Genomic DNA, 20,590 nt, shown 5'->3' with positions numbered 1-20,590 from the left:
GTGTATCTTAAACTACTCAGGCACATTGTCAGCTAGGAAAGAGTAGGAAGCCCCTTTACTCAACTAGTCGTATTGAAATCAAGATCAGAGCAGACAGGCCTTGAACTCTAAACAAAGCAATAGATTAGAAGCAGCTATTTATGTATTTATAATAGCCTGAGATGGAAGCTACTATTTATGTAGTGGCAGAACAAAACCAAGCCTTCTAGAATACATTATTTCCCTCTCCGCAAAAAGACAACAGTAGAGAAAAGAAGTGTGCACATAAAAACCATAGAGTGTATATTTATTTAAAATAAGTACTCATACAGAAGGACATCAATAACACATGGAGAATTCAGATTCTTGCTCCAAGTTATCTTTCCTTCACAGAAAATAATACAAGCTGAAGATTAGACTTGCTATTTGGCAATGTAAACATTGCAAAAAGAGTATATATTTCCATTAGGAGGTACTTTGTTACATCTTATTCTTGGCTTACCTCAGGTTACATGACACCCAGTAGTTAGAACATGACTATGAAGCGGGAGATTGCAATATTAACAAAAGTTGGACCATGCTCAAATACACTATTTTTGTAATAAAACCAGACCAAGTCTACCCACACTTAACAGGTGGTCAAGGTTTCCACTGTAAAAGCTTATGCTTTTTATTTCATTTTGAACCATAAAATTCAGTCTATTAAATGAGATAATGGATTACAAAGATAAAGCCATCTGCATAATTTTCCCTGAAGCTATAGTTCAAAAAAGGTAGATGTTAAGATAGCTTTACACTGAGATCCAAGAGCCTCAGTGTTTAAATTACTACTAAAAACCTCGTAAACAGTTCAAAAGGTATTATGGGTTGACCCCAGCCAGCAGCCAAGCACCCACACAGCTGCTCGCTCACTCTCTCTCCTCTCCTTCCCCAGCAAGACAAGGGAAAGAGCAGCAGAAGCAAGAAAACCCACAGGCTGAGCTAAAGGCAGTTTAATAACTGAAGAAAAGAGCCAAAAAACAAACCACCAAGTGATGCAAAGGCCATCACTCACTACCTCCCACAGGCAGTCTGCAAACAATGGCCACCTTGGAAGCCAACATCTCCACCCCACCCCCTGCCTTCTTCTTGTACCCAGTTTTTATTGCTGAGGGTGGGTATGGAGTAGTCCTTTGGCCAGTTTGGGGTGGCTGCCCCAGCTGCATCCCTCCCAATCTCCTGCCCACCCCCGGCCTACTTGCTGCGAGGGCAGAGCAGGAAAAAAAGAGAAAGCCTTGACCCTGTGCAAGGACTGTTCAACAAAGGCCAAAACATCAGTGTGTTACAACACTGGTTTAGGCACAAATCTGAAACACAGCACCATATGGGCTGCTATGAAGAAAATTCACTCTAGCTCAGCCAGACTCAGCACAGAAAGAAACCCCAAGAATTCAGCTGTTAATCTGCATGAGATATAGCATATCAAGGCTCGTTATTTGGAAGCCTGAAATCAAAAGCAAGTCATCTATGGTAAAATGCTTTCAGTATATGACATTGTGTGCCAAATTTACCAAACCTGAAAGCAGTCCACTAGTCAATACTGTTCTTAACATTTGCAGTAGTGGCTTTGACTAGTGTATTTATAAAACAAGTAAGCCTAAGGCCTTCTCCAAACATACAACTTTGTATGCAAACTTGTGTGTGGGACTTGTGTCCATGTTATTAAAAGTGATACGATTTCCTCATATAGTTTGGATATTGGTATTTACTGTTTACTCCCACCAGGTTGTAAGCAGTATTGTACAGTAGATATGCATAAATAGAATCATAAATAAAAAAAACTAACAAGGTGCTCAGAAAGGCAGCTCAATGACTTTGCCCCTGCGCAGGAGAATTCAGTTTATGATGCTTGCTTACTGCAGTTCCAGGGGAAAATGTATTTATTAAATATAACATCAGAAACTAAAGTTTCCATGCATCTCTTTTCTGGCCCATAAGTAAATATCCTGGGAACGGAGAGCAGAAGTGATGGTCCATGGAAGTCAGCAGTGTCTCTTCACAGACCTTGAGAGCTCCTCAGTGTTTGTAGGAATGACTGTTCATTAAACCCAAAATAGCCCAAACAATGCTACTCCCAAGGACAGTAGTTTTTATTAATCTACCATGAAACTTACTTCTGTTAAGGATGAAGGTGTTGAGCACCACAGATGTTTAACCCACTGAAAGCCTTCAGGAGTTGAGAGTGTAAGCAGTGTATAGCTTTCTGATGCTTTCAGATGTTTAAAGGCAAATGCAGCCCCTCATTACCTCCTCAGAAAATTACTCATCATGTCCAGAAAGTAATATAGGAGAGCCAGTAAGAAGTTCTCCATAAATAAAACAAAAGGCCACTGCAGAACAAGACTGCCCACAAAATTTTAACCTTTGCACTGAAAAAGTATTTAGCAACTCAGTTTTACATGTAAAGGCCACTCCTGCAGAGCAGTAAGGCTCTGCCAGTGCAGGTCAGTACTCACAGCTCTGTATTACCGGAGCAGGAGCTGCTTTGGGGCTCTATCCCCAGGGAAAGCACCCTCCCAGCAATTTAGGAGGCTTCTCTCCGTGCAGCAAGAGCTTTCTAGGAAAGACTGGGCTGACTTACGGTCAGATTTGAATATGAACTAAGCTAAGGCTATCTGCCCAAGGTTTTAAAAGTAGCATTACTCACTGAAGAGATCTGTCATGAATCTGAGAGGCTAAGGCACAACAAGAGTAAGCAATCAAAGCTACAATTTTCCATGTCCAATTTAACACAAACCCAGAAGGCTCCAACTCCAAGCCAGCTGAAGCCGCTTTAAGGCATACAGGGGGCACAGGCAACACTGGTAACAGCAGCTGTCAAATCTAAACATTACTAGAGATTTCTTTTGAATGCACGCAGGTGACCCAAACTGGGTTCTGGGACACTGGTGACTTAAAAATCATAGTTTTGTTTGAGGTATTAGAAACCTTACAGCTTATGCATAGCTCTGTCGCTTGCCACGGGCCCTGATGCAGATGTGCCAGAACCACGAGAATGGCTCAGGCTCTGCCCTGAGCAGATGTTTCTTGGGCAGGCTTTGCTCCCTTGGAAATGAGCAGCAGCAAAAGCAGCAGCCCTAGCTCCCCTTTCCTCTCTCCCACCTTCCCCGCAGTGGGTCAGGCTAGCAGCAAACAGGGTTATTCTCTATTCCACAGCGCTACACAGCAAGCAAGCTCACTTCCAAATATATCCAAACAGAAGTTGCTAAACTGCAAAATAAATACAGTTCTTACTGTAAATTATGCCACAAAATGTAGGTTATACCTAATATTTCATGGTAAAGGTAGTGTTATTTAACTTTTTTCCTTGTCCTCAGCATAGCAGATACAAGAGGCCGTTTGAACAAAATTTAATACTTCCACAGAAAGTAACAAATAAGTTTACTTTCTGGGTTTTTTACTCCCTGTCATAACAAAATAGTGATCATCTTGCCTGCTCTTCGTAAGTGGACCTTTTGATACACCAGGCATTCCTTTGTTACACACTGTTGGTGATTTTCCCTTAGGGAGAGGCTTCTTGGCTGCTGGGGCCAAGCTTTCATTTGCTTGCACGTTTTGGGCCGAAGGCTGACCTTTTGCGGAAGGCTGCATTGGCTTTTTGGTCACTGCTGCTTTGGCTGAAGTTTGAGGAAGCCGTACAACAGATAAGGGAGTACGTTCAGGAGGTTTGGATGAAGAAGTGTGTCCAACCTGACGGGGTTTACTGACATTTGGCTGCTTATTGACAGCCGATGATATGTTTTTGCTTGTAGACACCAGCGTAGGTGGTGACTTTGATGGTTTGCTAACTACAAGGGAAGGTGCAGAAGCCGAGTGTTTTAGGGCTGAAGCACTTTTCAGGTTCCTTGCCCGGTCAGAAGCTGTTTGTGGAGCTTTCTGAGGATGCTGAGACCCAGTCCCTGAAGTCTGAATAGCATTTTCAGAAGGAGGTTTTGTGAAGAGCTGCTGAGAATGTGCAAACTTGGCAACAGCACGCAGATTTGTAACAGGCAGCCCAGCAGCCCTTGGAGCAACTGAATTCACTTTGGTTTTAGTGACAGATACAGGCTTGCATTTAGCAGGGACGTGCTTCTCTTTTGAAGCCATCGTTTCAGCTGTCCCAGGCAAGTGAGGTGGCTGTTTTTTAGAGGATGAGAGGACAGGATGCAGCGTTGATGCTGGGGAGCCCTGAGGCGGGGAAAATTTCACCTTGGGAGCATCAGGGGACCGAATACGTTTGCGTAATGTCTCAGAGTGAACGAGAGCCATCCTTGCTCCTGCAGATGGAAAGTTTTTGCTTGCAGGCTGTGAAGGAGCAGAAGCTGGTGAGCTCTGTGCAGGAGACTCCAACTTCGTTAAGGTGCCAGCTAATGGTTTGAAAGGAGACTGCATGCCTGTTGCTGAAGACCCTTGTAATTTGGACTTGACTGTCAATGACTTGGCTGTGGAGGATGGGGGCACTAGCACTTTTGGTGACAGGGCAGGGGACTGAGGACGCTTAGATAAACCCTTCTTGACACTGGCCCCGAGAGCTGAAACAGGAGTAGGGGGTTTTGATGGTTGCTTTGGAAACATATTGACAGCTGACATTGGATTCATAAGAGGAGGCTCCTGAGTTTTAGCTGATAAGCTGGGGACACTGTCACTGGTGATCCCTTTCTGAAAAGCCAGGATTTTCTGTTCCAGAGTTGCAAACTGAAGCACTCGACATGGATCATATTTAAGCAGAAAACCTTGAAGAGTGTCCCAGCCTCCACCAACACGTACCATCACATGCTTGCCATGCAGCATCTGAGAATGGAGGAAGAGTGGGTGGGAGCAGGAGAAGAACAAAAGAAATTTCGATCCTGTTTTATGCAACATTATGTCTTCAACTTACATTAACATCTATAAAAATTTTAAGAAAGGAAGTCCTATTTTAAGTCAGAGAAACATTTTTAAAAAAAAGAAGTTATGTGATAAATAAGGTTTATCCTTCCCAATTCTTTCATTAGATAGTTTCTCCTGCAGAGACAGTCGTTATGCGTTGGGAAATAATGAAAGCATATATACAGAAGACATTTTAACCATTCTGTCAGCATCTTTATTCAGTATCCAGAGACCTGGATACGGGTTGTGTTCAAATCATGGAAGCTGTCCTAACACAAACTCTTATGCCTGCTGAAGAGTGTGTTCAACTATCCCGTAAATGATAAACCCCAAGTGTCCAGATTTTGAATGAGCAACGTTCTCAGTATATTTTATAGCATTAGCCTTATTTATATTGCAAGTTGTTATTGAAATTTTAGAAACACCACAGAAAAGTATTACCTAACTTAGTGTAGTTGTAAAATCAATGGCTGTAAGATTTAAGTAGCTATGCCAACTTTGAATAGGGGATTGGATGATGTGGTGTCCCAACATAAATCATTCTGTAATTCTAAAACAATTCCATAAAAATGAGATATTCCACTTAAAAGCATTTCTCTCCCCATTATGAATATAAATTGGAATTCTAAGAAACTACTTACTCGTATGAAAAGTATTTTATCTCCCAGTCTATAACGTCCCTCTGATAAGTATTCAATTGAAAATCGATGGGAACAACTGCAGGGAGGATCTTCTGCTATATGTTTAACCTAGTTATTAAAAATTGAAAGCATTTGCTAGTATTTTAACAGAAGCATGTGTTCAACAGTTTGAGGTATTTAATACAAGAAAAGATACTGAAATCTTCATTCCATAATCTAAGAAAACAGTAGAATTCTATTCCCTCACAAGAAAACTCAGCTATATAGAGTTTCAAAATGCAGAAGATTAAAAGAAAAAGAATTTGTACATACAGTTTGTTCTAAGTTCTTCCAATCCAATTGTCATGATTTTTTCAATTTTAAGTTATTTCTACTTTTGTTTTTAAGATTTGTCCGTAACACTATGCATAGTACCATCAATTCCAACTACAACCTTGTACAGACACTGTTATGGTGTCTAGAAATAAAAACAAGTGCCTGGGTCTCTCCTGTGACCAAATCTGTTGCTACACCTGAGCCAGGACTACCTCAGCATTCTCCCTAACTTTTTGTAAGGCTTTTGTAAATTTACCTTCTGTGTGACACCAAAGAAGGAAACCACTGAAAAAAGGAGAAAGGTAGTCCCAAATAAGTACAGGATTAGAGAATATGTGTCTATTACAGCCACTTAGAAACTTAACAAAACAGAAGGTCAAAACTACTGCCAAGCAGGAAAAACAGTGAGTTTTCAGAGCAAGCAAGGATCTGGTGGCTGACATTCCCAAAGAAGCGAAAGTTTCATATTTTAACACAGAGGACCTTTAAAATAAATGGATTGTAAAGCCTCAACATGCATTTTTAAGCAAAATAGGAGAGTTGTTCATCAGCTTTTTTGGACCAATTCACAACATGTACAAATAATTTCCTTTCCTGCATACATATTCATTTCCAATTGATACAGCTACACACATTTTATGTAAAGGCTTTGATAAAACTCTTTTGAAAAACACTAATTTAACATTTGATGAAGTTTTATGAAAACATCAAATTGAAGAGAAGCATGTTGCAGTCATAGAATACTGATGCACCAGAAAAACTGAATAAGAGTATTTTTTATACTCAAAGAAGCAACGGTGGCAGGGACAGGAATCAAGGCAAATTATATGCACTGAGGCATTAACTCCAAAACATATAGGACAGCATTTTGCTTACATTTAAAAAAAGAAGTTAGAGAGGTGCATGCACTTTAATGAGGCTCACAAGTATTAGATGAAAAAAAACCCTGTGCTTGCTGAGCCAGATCATATAAGTACTAAACTTAGAGTTTGATTTAAAGCTCTATCACAATAAATAGTAGTACTTACTGCTTCATGTAGCTCCCCATGGTGACAACATGATTTTGCTGTGCTAATAGGTGATGGTGGTCCAGAGGTCATCAGCAGTGTTTCTTCTAGCTCAATTTCCTCCTCTAGTTTTACTAGCACAGGAGGTTCAACTCCATACCTCAAATACAAAAGTAGAGAGCTTAATTGCTAATTTTCTAAAGAAAACAAACAGATTCTGAGTGGCTTGACTGACAGGGAAAAGCACTAAATCAGTCAGAGGAACATCTGCCTTGATAATCCAGAAAAAGAAGGAGCAGCTCTGTGTTTCTAGTAGAAGCCCTCCCTAAGATGGTCTTGGAGCTATCAGAAAAGGCAGTAAAAATATCGATAATACTACACGATTTAAGTCACATCCAATTTAGATGAACTATCTTAAAGCTTCCAGCTCTGCACTAGAAATACATTAAAGTCTAAATTTAGAGAATGATAGAAAAGACCTTAAAACTGTATTTCATGTTCAGTGAGATCTTCCAAGATGCACACATAGCTATAAGCTGAATGTAGCATTTAACCATACAACTATAAAAAGCAGTATGGATCACCACCTCTTCTTCATGAAAAGTCTGACAAATACTTGAAAAAGTACTCACATTGTACAAATGTCCTAGAAAAGCTACTCATTACTTTCTGTGCAGAACAAACATCTACTGCACTGCACTTAATGACTGCAGATTGTTGTAACTCTGTCTTAACTTTTACTTAATAGAATATGTTCTTCAATTTCTTGTTAGGAGCATGTGTAGACATGTACCTGGATACAATGCGCCCAATTTCCAACAGGCAAAGATATACTTGTCTTGGATCCTTGTGCAAAACTAAAAAGGAAGAGAATAAAAGGGAGTTACAGCACATATTCAGTGTGGGGTGGCCCGTGCAATTAGATACAGAGAAGGAAAGATAAGGAATAGGTGACTAACTTTGCCATCACTCCACCCAGAGGCAAGCTACATTACCACGGACAAAGCACTATACGCTTTCCAACTTTAATTTTCTATTCCATAAAGAGTTTAAACCCATCCTGGCACTCCTGAAACCAAAGTCTTCTCTACCCCCTAAGAGAAATACGCTTTTTTTAGTTTTATGCTGTTCCTTTTTGATGTGAACTGGAAATAAAAGAGATCCCAGAGCTTCCCTATCACCAAATACATTATTGCTGTCTTAAAGATGAAAAGCATTCAACAACTGTAAATAGGAAAGCAGAGCCCGTCTGTTCACGCTTGTGCATACAGACACAGATAGGCACACACACACTCTATAGGAGAACAACTGCAGGGGAATACACTGCAAGGGACCTAGCTGGCAAGTGGATGGCTATGCAGCCAGTCTGCCTAAGTAGTTTAAACCCTCGTCTGTGAAAGAACACCCTGGGTGATTGTTATCATTTCAGTAAGCAACACATCTTTTTTCTTATCACTTTAAAAGCTCTAGGTGCCAGCAGGGTCCATCCATGTGGCAGACTCACCCAGTTCCACTAGAAGATACCACTTTGCCAGCGGCAGCTCACCTACCCCATGCTATACTCTCATTTCACACACACACCCTCTGCCAGCCCCCCACCTCCTGCCCCATCCACCCAGAGCTTTTCTTCAGAATGTGGTATCTCTGTGAGGCTGTATCAGAAAAGGATAGTCAAAATCCCTGACCATAAGAAGGAGGAGAATGACACTGGCTTAAGAGACAAGCACTCAAATTTGAACATCAGATATTGCCTGGGATCACAGAAGAGAAGCAACACTATTTCAGATCTGCTAGTGGCATGCAGTTTTGCACTAGGCTATGCTTCTCAAAGACTGTGCCCACATTAACCCAGCTGGTGCCCAATGCCGAGGCTGCTTTGTACCCCTCAGTTCAGAGCAGCTGTGCCTTGATTGCATAGTCACACTAAATGACAGTCAGGAGAGCTGAGCAATGAGATGGAAATGTGGAATGATAACCAAACGCTATGAAGATGACTGGCAGATCTTCTGGATTATCCTGACAACTTTGAAATGAAAAAAATTAATTATTTCTATTGTCACACTGAAGAATGGAAGAGGCAGAAGGAAATCAATGTCTGTTTTAGTTTCTCGAAACTTCCATATTTAGGTGTGCAAGAAAAAGAAACAAAGCCATGAACAGAGAAGGAAAATAGTTTAAATTCTCATGCACAAGTAACTACTTCCTCCTCTGTCCCCATACAAGCCTCAAAATTGAGATGCTTTCAACATGTTCTAAGAACAGTTGTATGGATGCTTCAGAAAACAAACCTGTGCTTTCTTAGCCAGCTAGAACTATTGCCTAATAACTCAGAAACCAAAGGCTGGGAGAGATGTCATTCAGCTCCCATCAACACACACAGAGCACTGTTCTTTCCCCCACCACCAAGAAGTATAAGAAACAGGAAAAGCTGTAGATACAATTTTCACATGGTGCAAGATTTATGTTAAAAGTCTGACTTTCTTCACACCATGCAGTAACAATATTCAGTAGAAACTGGAAATTCACTCTCAAGAGAAACCTAATAAGCTAGCTCTATATTTAGAGATGAAATCTAACATCTTTCTGATGTTTAAATTGATATTTAAAACAACTTTGCTTTAAATAAGACCAAAGTGTTTCCTAAAGCATAAGCCAAGTATGAAGTCAGGTGTTCTTGTTTACATCATCTACTCCAGTTTGTAAGTATACTTCTTAAAAGATCTGATTATGAAGGGCAAATATAGAATAGAAACCTGACATAGCCATAATCTAAAAGGTACTAGAGGTCATTTAATCTTTTGGGTTTTGTGGTTTTTTCAGCTGTAACACAAGTGGTATAATTTGCGTAAATCCAGAAGAGATAAATCCAAATATATCCCAGCAGTGATCAAGACATTTGTTTTGGCTTGCTGTCAAAAGGCGTCCTATGATAGCTACTTCTCCCCTTCTACTGCCTCAGGAGCCACTGAATTTATTTCCTTCACATCCATCCACACTATGGTGGTGGTGTTGCTATATGTATCTGATGGGAAAAAGACAATTGTCAAATTGTCTTTCCCCTATTTCATTCCTAAAGAGTGGCTTGAAAGTTTGATGGAGAACATCAGTGGAAAGAATGTTTCCTCAAGCAGGCTGCAAGTCTGCTCATTTCAACTGCCAAAAAGGCTCACAGAACGTATTTATGCCACAAAGCAAGCTTGTGTCAAGAATTACAGACTTCAAAACACTTCTTGGCTATGAGTGAAAGCCACAGCATTAGGAAATCCTGTCTGCTTATCTCAGGGAGGATAAACAGGTTCTAGTTACCCATCCACTTACAGAAACTAAGATGTTTAAGCAATGCAATTCATACAAGTTGAAGTGAAAAAATAATAAACCTAATTTTCTTATAGCTCAGTTCTCCTGCTCATCTGTATTTCATGGCACTGAAAAAAAGATACACTCACTAGTCAAATCACGAGACAGGTGCAAATGAGAATGATTTCTCAACTATTTTAAAAGAGGACTTATCCAGTACAGAAGGCATGGGCCTTTTTTCTTATCACTTTAAAACCTCTAGGGGCCAGCAGGGCCCATCCGTGTGGCAGATTCAACCAGTTCAACTAGCAGGGAGAACTTAAAAGAAAAGCAGTTAATGAAAACAGTTCCTCCCATTTAAACAGCATTAAATGGCAAAAAGAGTTCAAGAAAATCTAGGAAATGTTGTGACAAATTCATTTGATTACTGAAAACAAAGGTACTTTGCAATCTTCTGCTATTATGCTATAGGCAGATGTTTTTCCTTTAAAAAAAAAACCCACACAAACACCCACAAAAAAAAACCACCAAAAAAAACCCCAGTATTTGGTTGCCACAGAAAGGTTTGTATTAATTAATTTTTACTGACATAATAGCTGGTAGAAGAGCATTTCATTATTTACCATGTGATGAAAGCACAGTTCCTCTTAATTAGCAGTCAAAAAAATTTGATTCCATCTGGAAGTATCAGTCTAGAAGCTGTTTGTTGTAAGGGACAGACTGCACTGGGGCAGGCATACACGCAGTTGGCAATATTTATTTTTATAACTATCTTATTAAATGGGAAAACACAAATGGTTTAGTCATGTCAAGTAGGTCCTGAAGTAAATGTTAATTACCAACAGACTGTTGCCACTTCAGGCACAACGCCTTGATGCAATTACCAAATTTAGCAGTCGTGAATGCATTATTCTGAGGGCTTTCTCCAACAAGAATGAGCTCTAATACCAAATAAAGGATCTTAGTGTGAGTTGACTCCATGGCCCTGTAGTCTTTCCGCACAGAGAAAGCAAAACCACACTTTTCTCCTTTGTTTCTCAGCGAGCCTTTTACTGAAGGAAAACACGTGGGTTTGCCACAGAGCTGTCACTGCCCTCTTCATCCCACACAGCAACTTTTACAAGTGTGGAAAAGCATCATGCAAATCAGAGCAATCGCTGAACTGATTTGTCAAGGTTTTTACTTGAACACTGCCTTAAAACAAAAAAAAAACATTAATAGCTTGCATGAGACAGGCACAGTCATGACAAAGGTTTCAAAAAGCTACACACAAGAGATGTGCCTGACAAGATAGTTATCCACATACAGATCAATGCAAGTCTTACAAAAAGATAGATTTACCTAAACCTTCGGATTCAAAGAGGTAAGTCTCATCAACTCCAATGGCCCTACACCAGTTAAGAAAGTTGGCTGTATTATCTCTGGCAAAAAAAGATCCTGATGGAGCGTCCTTCTTACACGGAACTTTTCTCATAGGAAAATTCTAGCAAGGGAAGAAAAAGAAAAAAAAGTACATTATGCACATCAACATTGCCAACAGATTTCAAAGCATATTTACAAAGGAAAAACCTCACTAAATTCAGAGTACGGAATCAGTGTTTAGTAACTATTTTGTGTTCAACCCACGATGTATTCTATTAAAAAAGCTACACTAACATAGAAGGTATCCCACCTTATGGTTATGAACACTCACTGAGTAAACAATCCGTAGCTCTGCAGCCTCTCCCAAAGTTGCCCATACAGTTGCTTCCCCATTTGCCCACATGCTGGGGTAGAAGTCTTACTGGCGTTTCACAGGTCTGGATATGTATTCTCCCTTCCCAAGCTCTGTTCTCAGCAGCAGTATGAGCACAGCTAGAGAACCCCCAACCAACTAAACTATACTTAGCTGCCAGATTTCAACATTTTAGAGCCTGTTCTAGAGAGCAGAGGGAATGAGAAGGGAGCAAGGAGCAGCTTCCTTTAAAGCAATTCAGTAATTTGTTTTTAAATTGGTATCTTCAAAACTAGAAAAGCAGTTCAAAGATACCCAAGCTATGCATGATGTCCTTCTTAAAAAAACCCTAAGGATTTGCAGCATTTATATGGCTCTTGTATAAATACCATTTGGCATCCTAAACCTGCTGGTTTGTCTCCCTCAATTAATAATAATTCTCATATAAGTAATATAATTACTTAACTGGTAAGTATCCATTATTTAAAACTATTGTTTTACTAGACACACAGTAAAAGGTAAACACACCAAAAAATGGTCTGGATATGGTGAAACAATTCCTCCTGCCCCCAGGGGAAAACACTATTAATCAGGGCATATTAGCTAGTAATCTACTACTTGATAAATCTAGGCATTATTGTAGCTTTACGGGGTACCTGTGCATTGACCATGTGCTACCTGCACCAGTGTTACATGGATTTATACTCCAAAAGATCAGTATTCTTCAATGTACAAACACAGACTGGAAGTTGCTTCAGATTCATTTCAACTCAGCCTTGGTTCTAACAAAAACCACCAAAGCCCACCTCCAGGTACATTTCAGTTTGGATAGTTTCATGGCTGACCTATACACTAGAGTTCAGCCGCCAGTTTCTGGTATAAAACGTGCCACCAAATGCCAACAGGTATCTTGTTACCAACCACACCGATGTCAGGGAAACAAGCTCCAGCTTTGGACTAGATTTTTCTCTGGCAAGACTTCTAGTGAAATCAGATCAAAAACCTAGTGAGGACCTTAGGATTTAATTAACAAAGCAAATAGGTGATTTGTTGCATGAGGCCAGTTGATCCATCTGTAAAGCCACGCTGTTGTTCATCAGTCTCTGGATAAACAGCACACAGACCACTCTACTTTGGGAAGCCTCACTCATCTGCTTTCCTTTTACTAGTATTTGCAGTTAAACAGTTTGTAATATAGGTATTAAAGCTCACCATATGACTCACCCTTAAATTATTTGAGCTACAACTTTTTTTAATTGTGTTTTGAAGAACGCCAACCAATTGGCAGAGTAGTACCCCATTATCAAGTTCGTCTAGCAGTTGTTCTGCTTTGACTTCTATCCCTAAAAAAAAAAAGGCTAATATTAGAGTTACTCCACAGAAGGTAAAGAAGTTTAATACGAACTAAGACTGAAAATTACTACAAGTATATAAGTAAACTAAAATCAAATATCCACTTAATGAAATTCTGATTAGGTGAACAAGATTCAGAAATACAAATTAGAATGATTAATCATCCTACCTCTAAGAGGTGGCAGCTAATAAAATCCGAAACCAAGCATGCATTTTAATGCAGTTCTAGCCATTCAGGCTCAAATACACCAGATCTTAATAGTACTATATACATTGTCAGCATTGACTGGAATATTGGAAAGCACCTTGAAATGTATTAGAGTGATTTATTTTTAACCTCACCCATCAAGCCAGACAGCCAGATTGACAGATCTTCTTGCATAGGCACCAAGGTTGCTTCATGCCGCACAGATATCCACTGGTCATACAGGCACACATCTGCCAAGCCTGGCCCATGTCTGGGAGTCAGAGGACTTCGAGGACTTAAGGGAAGGTCATCGCCAAACCACACCTGCAGAAGTTTTCGGTAAGCTGAAGACAGCAAGCTCAAATATTTCCAGTCAGATGACAAAAACTTGCAGTTCTGACTTATACTAAAGATCTATTATTCAAAGAGTAAGCGTTTGTTCCCCTTCAGACAGACCAAGCCAACACAACAGTAATCATGAGCGGCACAGCTCTCATTAGTAACTCCTGCATCAAAAGTACTACTCAATCATTCTCTTGACTCCTTTGGATTTAAAATTACATACTTTCCTGAATATTAAATACAGAAAACATGTTTGCTGGGGGGGGTTCTCAACACATTTTAAGTAATGAAATCTGCAGTTTATCACGTAATTTACTACAGACTACTGATTTATCTAATTAAAAATTTCAGAAGTATTTTATATTTAAATCATTTAAATCATGACATTAAAAGAGGAAATATATTCCTATGCAAGAACATAACACACTTTTTGATCACCAATCCTTAGCATTTCTCTTAAGGACTGTGTATTTTCAAACTGAGAGGTAGCTTACTTTTCAAGGGAAGGAGCAATTGAAATTTCATTCCCAAAGACAGAAACCTTCTGATATTCTTAACTACTTTCCTTCCATTCCGTGTGTGTATAAAATACACTTATATTTAAGTGATTAACTAGAATATAGGGTTTTTAAAAACCACCTCTTAATCATCAAGCAAGTTTTTCAATATCAGCTTTTACTTCAAAACCTTCTTAGGTAACAGCACACAGAAAGAGAAAGGATCACCTATCTGATATAACACCGGGTTATCTATCTTATCATATTGCTCCATTTGTAGAATGGGAAAATTATTGGCTTTTTTTTTTTTTTTTTTAACTAGAGATAACTCTGGGGATTCTAGCATTATATCTGCTTCAGGATAGATTTTTGCATTAAAAAAAGGTATTATAAAGGATTCAAAGATTACACAAAGATTACAAAAGGCAGATTTAAAAGATTACCTGAACTGCATTCTGCATGGTCACCTGCATTTACATTAGTTTCTACCCCTGGGGAGAGAGAAGAGAATTTTTAGTACAGTCCCTCCTGCTTTCATGAAAATCCCAAGAAAAACCTACTAGTGCTGTTTTGGAAAAATAAGAATGAGTCTTTGTGAATGGAGGGGGAAAGGGAAGCATCTAGTACCTAAGGCTCTGATCCAGTACTCGGTCAACTTCAGTTTCTGCCCTTAAATAAAGCAGCAGTTATTACAGCACAAAGTAGCAACTAATTTCGTGTGCATATATAAGACTCAAAAGTTTGCAGGATTTTAAGGAGCTGTAAGGCATTTACTTTGCCAAAGAGAAATATAAATACTTCAAACCATTATTGGATTTAACAATGTTGGCATTCACCCTTTCCTTCCAAGCTATCACAAGTGTATCTTGCACACACGGCATACACATATATGCACCTTGGTTTACATTAAATACTTTGAAGATTATGAAAACCTTAAAGCAAGGAAATAATTTTGAAGAGTGAGGTTTCTTCTTGCATAGACACATGAGAGAAATCAATGTTTTTATTAATTTCTGTTGGGATTTTGACTTTCCAGGCAGTTAGTGCACCCCTATGTCTTCAACAGAATGCTGCTAACTATTGCAGCAATATGGTTATTAGGACAATTCCCTAGCAAAACTATCCTTAAGAAAAGTTTTAGAGGCAATTGGGTCAATGCTTTCTCTCCTAAAGCCAACACATTATTTTCCAGCAATTACTTCAATCATCGGAAAACCCAGCACAAACTACACTGGGCTGCAGATCAGTAAGTTTCTCCATGTAGGCTCCAGGTCTGAAGACGTGTGGTATTACCACGTTGGCTGCATACACACATGCCAGAAGGAATTTCCTCAGCATAATTCTCCACAGTGGTAGAGGAGGGCATTACAACCTCAAAATGCACCTATCTATGCCTTGAAGCCAGTTAAAAACAACTTTCTTGCTCTATTACTTAATAGTAGCAGTAAAACTTCATCTTAACTGATTAAGCTGAAAACCAGATTGCAGACATTGTCACACAGTTTTAACACATTTGTTTTCCTTTAAAAATAAAGAACTTCCCTCTCTTGTCCCAGATGTTTAAGCCTTACACATAGATGGCATTCTTCTCCGCTCCTCCATCTGTTACACAACTTGGTTTTCTGATAAATAAGGCTGAATAGCCCATCACAGAAGATCGAATTCTTGTAAAAATTCTCCCCCTTCCTGTTATCCAGAAAGCAGAATGGTGCTCTTCCCTGCTCATTTTTCCCTCCTGCTAAACAGGACCACACATCAGGCATTTCAAACAACTTACCTCTACCACCAGCAAACAAGTGACCAGTTTGTTTGCTTTTGGGCTGAAGCCACTTCCTTTTATCGGGACTGCTACCACTTCTCAAACTTTATCAGAGACACTCCAAGTGGTATCTGTTCCCTTTCTTTTATTTCTAGGGAAGAAAGAAAAAAAAAAAAGAAAAAAAAAAAAAGGAAAGAAAAAAAGGAAAGAAGAGACATCCTCTCCTTGATGTCATTTTTCCTTCTATGAATGAACAAGGAAAGGGCAGGGTATATACCAAGCATTACTAATGAGCATGTTATGCTTCCCACAGCTTTGTCCAGGGGAATACATTTTCCTTTAGCATAAGAAAGCTATTGTCCCAAGAGAGTCACAGTAAGAGGCTTCATTGATTAAAAAAAATAAATAAAACAACAGCAGAACAGCCAGTAGAGAAGTTGGTCTCATTAAAATAAGGAGTTCCATATAGGCTAACAAGAGCTCTAGCGTACTAACTGCCAAGGGAAAACAAAGGGCAGCCTAATTCACAGGGAGCACTCAAAACACGAACAAAGCAAAATATTCACGCAGCAGCTATCACAGGAATGCTCAGCATCTGCAGTTTTGTGGCATGCCTAACAAAAAGTAGTTTAAAAAAAAAAGGAAAAATAATAAAAAAAAAAAAGATGAGACTGAGGAAAACTGTGGCACTTGAACTTCAAGGGCCTGCTCTTCTAAAACAAGTTATTTTGTAAGCCCATAGGCCAAAGGGCTCTCTAGAAAGTCAAATGGATTCACTTATTACCAGGGCATCTGAACACCACTTAAGAAAAAACCCTTCTGATGGTACAGAGTACTCTGCACAAATTCTGAGTTGAAAAACTAATCTAGTAACAGTTACCCATTTTCAGATCCCAAACAGCCCAGCTCTGAGATCACAGGGAATACAGATTAATGTAGCCTTATCACTTACTGGGAGAGGCATGGGATGAGAAGAGCCAGAAGCCTGCCACCTTCAAGTAGTCAGACTGCAAAAGTGCAGAAGGTGCTGTGGTGAGGTGAACATTGCAGTACCAGGTAGAGTCATAACCAAATCTGACTTCTTCTAAAACCAGTTGGGTTCCCTGCATCAAAAAGCTGTACATAATGAACAAACAAGTATTTGATACTGAATTCATGCAGCTCCAGCTAGAACCACATCAGTTTCTACACGTGCCAATTTTATCAACTCACCTTCATTCAACAGGCATTTGGTGTTCTGGGATCACAGTTGTGAAAAACAAAGACCCTAGAATGAAAATGTACTGTATCGTGTCCCATGCATAGCCTCAGGCCATGCCATTCCCATTTCCAGGCCAGCTGCTATCTCCAAGGTCCCTAGGAGAGCTCCCTACCTGTTGCATCTTTTAAACAAGGGAAGCATCAGAAACTTGCAAGTGTTTCCCAAGCAGGGGGGCAACTAGCCCAGCTCCAAGCTCAGCAAACCTAGAGGTCCCCCACCACCAGCACCACTCTCAGAAAACACCTCATTTCTGCTGCCAACAGGCTCCATGGCATGGGAAGAGAGGAGAAACACTGCCTCGTAGCACTGTACAACTGGATCAATACAGCAACACTGATTTACTGCAAGACGAGTGGTCAGCACCAGATGATACACTGCGGGAAGCAGGAGCTGCCTTCGGCTGACCGACTTCCAAACCTCTGATAAAGGACCAGAGCTATGGATCGACATTAAGAAAGTGAGATGAGAAAAACGTACCTATCTATTGACATGTGGCATAGGGACAGACATTTCTCAGGAAAAGGTGGTGTGGGACACGACCCACACAGGCAGCCGTGTAAGACCATAGTCTGCCTCTGCTCTTCAGAGATGCCCATAACTTTGCCTCCAGGCAATCTGAGAAACAGCAAAGTCAGCAAATACTAAAGAACTTTACGCAAATACTTCAGGGTGCTAAACACATGCTCTTAGATGCTACACATGATAGGCTGCTTAGTATCAGTTGTATCAGGTTTTATGGATCATTCACTGGGGCCCAACCAGCAAGACACACCACACTAATTAGACTCAGTTCAACTTGTGCTACAGAATGTGTAAGTGCCATTTTACTTGACTGCAGAATTTACAAAGAAACAAACAAAATCCACAACTCCACAGATACCTAAAACATAAATGAAGCACCCATTGACCTAGCTTAAGTGAAACCTTAAGGGATTCAGAGACTCATTAAAAAGCCTTGGGTTCAGACTCATTAAAAAAAACTTTGGGTAGAAACACTTTTACATCTTTACCGTATATTTAATATATATATAACACATCATTTTCTATTCCATCAACACCCAAAGCCAGTCACAACAGACTAACCTCAAGCAGCTGGAAACTGTACATTAGTCTTGACAGTACCTACTGAAATCCAGGTGTTTAAACACTCTGAAATGAAAGAAGCTGTCAAGTCACTATCTCTTAAAACCTACTACAGGATAGCCAAGAGTTTTTTTGGTACACATAACCTGACATGCCGAAGAAAAGAGATAGACACAACAAGACATACAGGGAGCGGAGTGCTACTCTCTCCCTTGCTACAGCAATTACAGAGCCCTTTTGTTGCATTACTGAGTCAGCAGGAGCTCTGCTTCCCTGGGGAGGCCTCAGAGGCACAAAAGAGAAATAACCAGACTAGTCAGTCCAAGGTGATGGGCTTTAAGGTGGCAACCAACTCTTTACACTAAGGCATGCTGACTGCTCTCCTTGGGGACTGCTTTTCTGCACCTCTCTGTGAAAGTGCACACAAGCATGTGGTAACGAGCCCACTCTCCCTTTCCAAAGGGTGGCAAAGGGCCCGGATCCACCTGTCAGGGCAGAGAAACCCACTTGAAATCAGGGAGAAGCACTTCATCTCAACCACGTCATCTCTGCAGGCAGACAGCTCCTTTACCACAGCAGCATCCAGTTCGGGGAGAGGCTGGCTAACACGGGACATGCTACTCTCGCCGCTTGCTCACATCCACAGAGAAACTCTCCTCTCCCTCCCATTTCCATCCCACCTTTCTTCCAGCCAAGCAACACTGAAGGGAGCATTGCGTGATGCCCAGACTGGAGGCTGCTGGCTGGCCACAGTCAGGAAAAATTTGTTATGACTTAAAAATGAAGTCTCATCTTAATTACGAAAGATCCACCCAGTGCACTTAGAATTACAAATGCATAGACCAGCTATCCCTTATAGGTCCTACAAGTATCCCTGTGCTTTTTCCCATGTCTTGATCTGGCACTATGCCAAAGGTGACACACAGCATCCGTGGAATACAGCCAGCTTTTGGGCAAAGACAGGAGCCAGACGTTTCTGGGCTTACTAAGCAATATGCATGAGAATATTCGCCCAGAGCACTAGGGCAGATTTCCTACAGAAGCAGCGCTGCACCCTCAAACGCTGGCGTGAGGCACAGGAGGGACTGGTTTGAAGGCTGCTATGCAAAGTCTCTCCCCCCTCCCCAGAGAAGCTCCGCAGCGCTTCGCTTTCCAGCACCCGCGCAGGGCGGCTGACCCGGCCGGGCGGGCGCTGCGGCCCCGGGGGGTGTGACCGAGCAGACCCCGGTACCGGGGTCTATCCCCGCGGCACGGGGCTCCCCGCGACGTGCGATGCTCAGCCCGTTTGCAGCCCTGCCCCTGCAGACTGGCGCTGCTGACCGAGTGCCGCCGCTCCCGAGCTGCGCGCCCGAGGCACCGGCGCCAGCGGGACCCCGCAGCAGCGCCCCGGTCCCCACGCGAGGCGCGACCCGGACCCGCCCCTGCTTGGGCGCCCCTCACCCTCCCCGCGGCCCGGGGCCGGGATACCGCACCTCCCGGTGCGGGGAGAGCCGCGCCATGCCGCCGCCGCCGCCCCGCCCCGCCTTGCCCTCCCGCTGCCGCCGCTCCCCGGCTCCGCGCCGGGCCGGCCCGGGCCGCCACCGCCCCACTCACCCACAGCTGCAGCGGCCGCCGCGCCGCGATACCCCCGCGCCTCGCGCCAGGGCGCCCCCGCCCACCCCGCGCCGCGCCGGCCGCTCCGTTCGAAAGGACCAATCAGCGCCCGCGGGAGGGGCCGTGGCGGGCGGGGCCGTGCCCGCCGCACCTGGCCCGGGGCCCCGGCCCTCAGCCCCCGGTGGTGGCTGGGGGGGGCGGCCGCGCTCCTGCCGCCCCTCCGCGCTCCGCCGTACCGGTGCATCTGGCGGTAGCTCCGGGAGCTCCGCCGGAGGCTCCGCCGGTTTGGGTGAAGGCGCAGCGCAGTGAAACCGCCTCTCCGGCCTCCCCGAAGGACGCGGGTGTAGGGCCACGGTCTCGCCGGCAGCCAGGCCCCCGCGGAGCCCCGGGCGGGCCCCGGTGTCCCACCCGCTGCGGCGGCGCGGCCGGGCGGCCGCTAGCTCGGGCGCTGCGGCACATTGGCCCTCCCGCCCCAGGCCGCTTCAGCTGTCACGAAAGCAGGGGCGGCAGCGTCCTGCTCCCCGTGCCGCCAGCGTGCTGCCTCCCGGGGGCAGCGGTGGCGGGGTCGGGCAGCGGTGCCGCCTCGCAGCCGGGCCAAGAGCAGCTTGGGCGGGCAGCGCCTTCCCCCGCGCCGCGGCCGGGGCGTCCCAGCCGAATGGGCTCACCTGGCTGGGA

General features: G+C 42.5%; 1 protein-coding gene across 6 annotated transcripts; it reads right to left on the bottom strand.

Annotated features, from left to right (window-relative positions):
- Nucleotides 1-257: 257 nt before the first annotated feature.
- On the bottom strand, nucleotides 258-19,969 carry GAS2L3 (growth arrest specific 2 like 3). 6 transcript variants are annotated; one of them, XM_055712331.1, is made up of 12 exons: nucleotides 19,916-19,969; nucleotides 17,191-17,245; nucleotides 16,931-17,094; nucleotides 15,997-16,129; nucleotides 14,663-14,710; nucleotides 13,536-13,704; nucleotides 13,065-13,183; nucleotides 11,468-11,609; nucleotides 7,623-7,686; nucleotides 6,851-6,989; nucleotides 5,508-5,615; nucleotides 258-4,788 (listed from the first exon to the last, which is right to left on the bottom strand). In XM_055712331.1, exons 5-12 carry the CDS (start codon nucleotides 14,690-14,692, stop codon nucleotides 3,400-3,402), a joined length of 2,160 nt encoding a protein of 719 aa, XP_055568306.1. In that variant the 5' UTR covers nucleotides 14,693-14,710; nucleotides 15,997-16,129; nucleotides 16,931-17,094; nucleotides 17,191-17,245; nucleotides 19,916-19,969; the 3' UTR covers nucleotides 258-3,399. The 6 variants fall into 6 exon arrangements, with proteins under 6 accessions (XP_055568306.1, XP_055568308.1, XP_055568307.1 ...); XM_055712333.1 differs by having other exon boundaries at nucleotides 16,931-17,081; nucleotides 19,916-19,955; XM_055712332.1 differs by lacking the exon at nucleotides 19,916-19,969 and adding an exon at nucleotides 17,717-19,744.
- Nucleotides 19,970-20,590: the final 621 nt, after the last annotated feature.

Source organism: Falco cherrug, chromosome 5 (genome assembly GCF_023634085.1).
Source record: "Falco cherrug isolate bFalChe1 chromosome 5, bFalChe1.pri, whole genome shotgun sequence".
NCBI classification, from domain to species: Eukaryota; Metazoa; Chordata; class Aves; order Falconiformes; family Falconidae; genus Falco; species Falco cherrug.
Note: the sequence above shows the minus strand (reverse complement) of the source record. Positions and strands in the feature narration are given on the sequence as shown.

Excerpts from the sequence above, each read along its gene's own strand:
- GAS2L3 (XM_055712331.1), bottom strand. The coding sequence starts at position 14,692 with ATGCAGGTGACCATGCAGAATGCAGTTCAG. Across the intron at positions 13,705-14,662 it reads CCATGCAGAATGCAGTTCAG|GTGTGGTTTGGCGATGACCT; the intron begins GTAATCTTTTAA and ends AAACTTCTGCAG. Across the intron at positions 13,184-13,535 it reads CTGGCTGTCTGGCTTGATGG|GGATAGAAGTCAAAGCAGAA; the intron begins GTGAGGTTAAAA and ends TTTTTTTTTTAG.